This window comes from Pyxicephalus adspersus, chromosome 11 (assembly GCF_032062135.1).
Source record: "Pyxicephalus adspersus chromosome 11, UCB_Pads_2.0, whole genome shotgun sequence".
NCBI classification, from domain to species: Eukaryota; Metazoa; Chordata; class Amphibia; order Anura; family Pyxicephalidae; genus Pyxicephalus; species Pyxicephalus adspersus.
In genome coordinates, this window is record NC_092868.1 from 60,599,719 (window position 1) to 60,604,318 (window position 4,600).

The 4,600-nt window shown below is 49.1% G+C and overlaps 1 protein-coding gene and 1 long non-coding RNA gene across 2 annotated transcripts in view; one reads left to right on the forward strand and one right to left on the reverse strand.

Annotated features, from left to right (window-relative positions):
• Nucleotides 1-4,600, reverse strand: part of LOC140341476 (otoancorin-like) — a 30,850-nt gene that overhangs the window by 2,083 nt on the left and 24,167 nt on the right. Inside the window, exons 14-18 of the mRNA XM_072427277.1 lie at nucleotides 4,137-4,324; nucleotides 3,906-4,058; nucleotides 2,895-3,043; nucleotides 1,639-1,778; nucleotides 801-898 (exon numbers count right to left, since the gene is read on the reverse strand). Coding sequence (XP_072283378.1) covers nucleotides 801-898; nucleotides 1,639-1,778; nucleotides 2,895-3,043; nucleotides 3,906-4,058; nucleotides 4,137-4,324 — 728 coding nt within the window. The remainder of the gene's footprint in view (nucleotides 1-800; nucleotides 899-1,638; nucleotides 1,779-2,894; nucleotides 3,044-3,905; nucleotides 4,059-4,136; nucleotides 4,325-4,600) is intronic.
• Nucleotides 2,880-4,600, forward strand: part of LOC140341478 (uncharacterized) — an 81,060-nt gene continuing 79,339 nt past the window's right edge. Inside the window, exon 1 of the long non-coding RNA XR_011922887.1 lies at nucleotides 2,880-3,007. This is a non-coding gene — a long non-coding RNA (uncharacterized lncRNA). The remainder of the gene's footprint in view (nucleotides 3,008-4,600) is intronic.

Consider the following 4,600-nt stretch of genomic DNA (forward strand, 5'->3'; position numbering starts at 1 on the left):
CCTCTATGGGGGTCAGCGTGTCGCCCTCTATGGGGGTCAGCGTGTCGCCCTCCATGGGGTCAGCGTGTCTACCCCCTCTATGGGGTCAGCGTGTCGCCCTCCATTTTGGTCAGCACGTCCCCCTCCATGTTGGTCAGTGCGTCGCCCTCCATATTTGACAGCGTGTCGCCCTCTATGGGGGTAAGCGCGTTGCCCTCTATGGGGGTCAGCGTGTCACCCTCTATGGGGGTCAGCGTGTCGCCCTCCATGTTGGTCAGCCCGTCGCCCTCCATGTTGGTCAGCGTGTCACCCTCCATATTGGTCAGCGAGTCGCCCTCCATATTGGTCAGTGTGTCGCCCTCCATATTGGTCAGCGCGTCGCCCTCCATATTGGTCAGTGTGTCACCCTCTCTGGGGGTCAGCCCGTCGCCCTCCATGTTGGTCAGCGCGTCGCCCTCCATATTGGTCAGTGTGTCCCCTCCATATTGGTCAGTGTGTCACCCTCTCTGGGGGTCAGCCCGTCGCCCTCCATGTTGGTCAGCGCGTCGCCCTCCATATTGGTCAGTGTGTCGCCCTCTATGGGATCAGTGTGTCACCCTCCATGTTGGTCAGTGTGTCGCCCTCCATATTGGTCAGCGTGTCGCCCTCCATATTGGTCAGTGTGTCACCCTCTCTGGGGGTCAGCGCGTCGCCCTCTCTGGGGGTCAGCCCGTCGCCCTCCATGTTGGTCAGTGTGTCGCCCTCTATGGGATCAGTGTGTCACCCTCCATATTGGTCGGTGTGTCGCCCTCCTGAGTTCCCGCAGAGGTTTGCTAACTTACCGAGAACACATCGGGGGGGATGAGTGAGATGCATTCAGGAGGCAGAAAGGGCATCACTGTCACGGAGAGCTGCGACACTTCTCCAGGACTGAGACCGGCTGGCAGTAGAGAGCAGAGCGCAGATCATTGTATTTCATATCACTGATGATGGAATGACATGGGGGGGGGGGGATTTAATAAAGAAAAGCTGCCAGAGTCATAAAAAGTAAACTTAGTCCATTTCCTGCCAGCATGGAAAAGAAGCCTCACTCTCCGTGTGGAAGCAGCGGCCTCTCTCTGCAGGTGCCTGATGCCCTCCATTCAGCAGGGAGCCTGAACTTTGCTGATCAAAGAGCTTGGATGCTGGACCTCTGCACAGAGACCACTGCTTCCACATACAAAGCAGAGTCCTTCTCTGCACCATGCTGGCAGTAAAAGGCTTTTCTGCCCTCTAACACAAACAAACTGTAAGTCTCTGCACAGCTTTTGTTTTGTTGCCCCTGGGGTGAATGTTACCGATATACACTGCTCCCTGGAATCTATTTGTAATGGAAATCTGTAAAACTATTTGTGAGGAAACATTTGTAACAAAGCTGCAGAACATGCACAGACAACGCTATCAATATGTTTAAAGATTTCCCAATATGTCGCCCCAACTCATCAACACAGCACATGGGGAACACAGAAGGAATCCAAGGGTTAGAAGGTTTATTTCTGTCTGCAGCTTCCTGTCCAGGTGACAACCACTTCCCTTCCTTGTGCATTGGTGGGGTCACAGATACAAACCTGACAGAGCTGAGACAAATTAAGGAGGATTCCGGGGGGGTGATGGGTTCTGCTATAGAATCTGGCACCATACCTAAGGCGGAGCCCACCTCCTGGCAGACATCTGCCGTCCATACAGCAGGACTTCCGAACACCTCCACCGCTTTGTTCTTCAGAGCTGCCAGCACCAGGGGATCTGTGCAGAGGATGTTCCCCAAACTCCATGCGGCCTCCCTGCAAACAACCATGTCAGCAAGTGAAATGGTGCAAAATTGGAGTTCTCTTTTATTATTTTCACACTTGGCAGCCCGGGCTGAACCTATGGTGGTGTAGGAAACAAACAGGGAGAGCATGCAAACTCCATGCAGATGTTGTCCTGGGTTCAGATCTAATTGTAGTCTTCACTGACTCTCCAGCATTGCTGGCACTACATATCCCCCTCCTATTGTGTGGTACTTCCCCACCTCCTAGATTGTAAGCTCTACGGGTCAGGGTCCTCTCCTCCTCCTGTGTCACTGTCTGTATCTGTCTGTCATTATCACCCCCTATTTAATGTACAGCGCTGCCTAATATGTTGGCGCTATATAAATCCTATATAATATTAATAGAAAAATAAACCTGGCTTGGGACCTCGGGAAATAATAATCGGTTTGTTTGATTTTCCTGAAATTCAAAAAAAATTTAATCTGAAATTTTCAAACTGGAAATCTCCGTAACGGTGATAGGAATCTGCACTGGGCAGAGCTGGAATTGGTGCAGAATGGCTGGGGGGGCTCTGATGAGATGACGGGGCCAATAAATAACCTGGGACCCTTCCTATATTAAACTGACCAGGGGTAATTGGGGGAGGGGGGACTAGGGGTCATGGAGTCGGTGCTCAACCCAGAAATGTATTGTACCCGGGTGGGGTGAAGCTGTAGATGGGTGGCAGCCCCAACTCTTCAGTAACCAGCCACAAACAGCCGGGAGGTACCTGAAGAGTGCCGGGAGGTGCGCCCAGTGAAAAGAGTCCGGGGAGATCACTGGGAGAGGAGGAATAACAGGAGCAGGAAAAACCTTTGCAGAATCCTAGACTGCCAAATATAACCCTAAAAGTCAGATTTATTCACCCAAATCTGTGGAATCTAACAATTTCCTGATCAGTTCTTGTGAATCCCCTGACCTGAGGAAATATTCGTCAGATTGCTGTGATGCTGCCATACACAGTGGTGCAATCAATGGGAACATAAGGATTCCTCGTTATTTTTCTGGAAATGATTCTGCATTGTGCCGGTTGTGGTATAAAGGAATCTAACTGTCTGATTGCAGAGACATCATCCGGTGTATGGCGGCTCCCCGATTCATGGATACCTGTAGGCCGAGCTGTTTATCAGTGCGATTTGGTCCGGCGGCATCACACACAGGAAGTAGCCCAGGGCCACCAGCTCGGGGCCAGACAGGTTGCTTTCAGACATCAGATGCAGGTAGGTGCCAAGGATGTGGCTGGCTCTGGACCTGAACTGGAAAGAATTCAGAAAAAGAGATTTCTATGTGTGGATTGCAGGATATCAGAACTCTAATGTCTGAGGGCCAATCATCAGCCAATCAGCAGCCATCCCCGACATCCCTAACATAGAATCTGCTCCCTGAGATGCCCCTGGTGGGGTTTTTTGTATAACATTTACATGGGTAGTTATTATGTAAACGGATGGGTAACAGAAACTAACCAAGGGGTATGGCAGGTGACATATGGGGGCGAGATTGGGAGTTTTTGGTTTAAATTACCTTCCAGTCTGAATGATGTCCAATGCAATGGACTGCGGAGGTGCCAACCTGGACTTTAACCTGGCTAATGATATCCCCAGCAACAACGCAGCCCCTAAAGCTAGCAGTGGCCCTAACCCTAAATAAAGCCATGGGAAATGCAGGGCCCGGTCCTCACAGCTAGGAGACCTCAATGCTCGTAGCTTTAAAGGGAAGGAATTTTTTTTTCCAATAAAATTGTTATTTGTTAATAAAGAAGTGTGAGTGACAATAATAATAAGAAACATACAGAAGAGGAATAAGAAAAACCTGCAGAATGCGTAATAAATATTAGTTAAGCAATCAGTCCTGACATTGTATATTATAAGAAAACAAAGTAGTCAAAGTACAGAAGATGAATAAACATAGAAAAGATAAATAGCAATATGTAACAGAATGTAGCAGAAATAGCGTTGTCACTGTTATAGAAGGAATATTTATACTGATACTGAGATTTATGTCCATTCCTGCGCTCCCTCCCCATGCTGGGCCCTTTGCTTCTCCCCGGCTATGGGTTGCGATATTTTTAGGTAATGGATTATTCCGCTCTATAGGACTCGGCATTCTGTTCTCACTTACACTGGTACTTGCCCACTCGCTGTACCCCGAAATCTCCGACAACGCGTCTGTATTCAGTTGGGGGAAGACCGAGACAACTTCAGAATCTGTGAAGGCCAAATTTATCCTCTTCAGGGAGGCGATGTGATCATTGCTAATTGGGGAAGCAAACACCTACAGAGGAGACACAAGAGGGGGCCCTGCAGTAATCAGAGACATAACCGACAATCTGCAGCCCCCACACACACCAACCTGCAGAGATTTCATCTTCAGAGCTGTCAGCTGGTCAATGGAGAAGGAAGAGATGGAAGCCAAAGTGTCCAGACTGTCCAGGAAGGTCGGATCAGGGAGGCAGAACAGCTGGCTGGGGGTCCAGACTACATTGGCCTCCCCTAGCTGCAGGATGGTATCAGTGGTCGGTGTCACAATGTTGGTGCAATCTGCGGATAGAGAACACCAAGAGACAGAAATCATCAATAAATGAGAATTACAGAAGAGATCAATACTGTCATATGCTGGGTATGATTCTCAGTATCTGTTCTTATTCTGTATGTATGAACTCTGCACAGTACTACTTCTCTTGTCCTGTACCCTGGGGGTAATTCTCAGTATCTGTTCTTATTCTGTATGTATGAACTCTGCACAGTACTACTTCTCTTGTCCTGTACCCTGGGTGTGATTCTCAGTATCTGTTCTTTTTCTGTATGTATGAACTC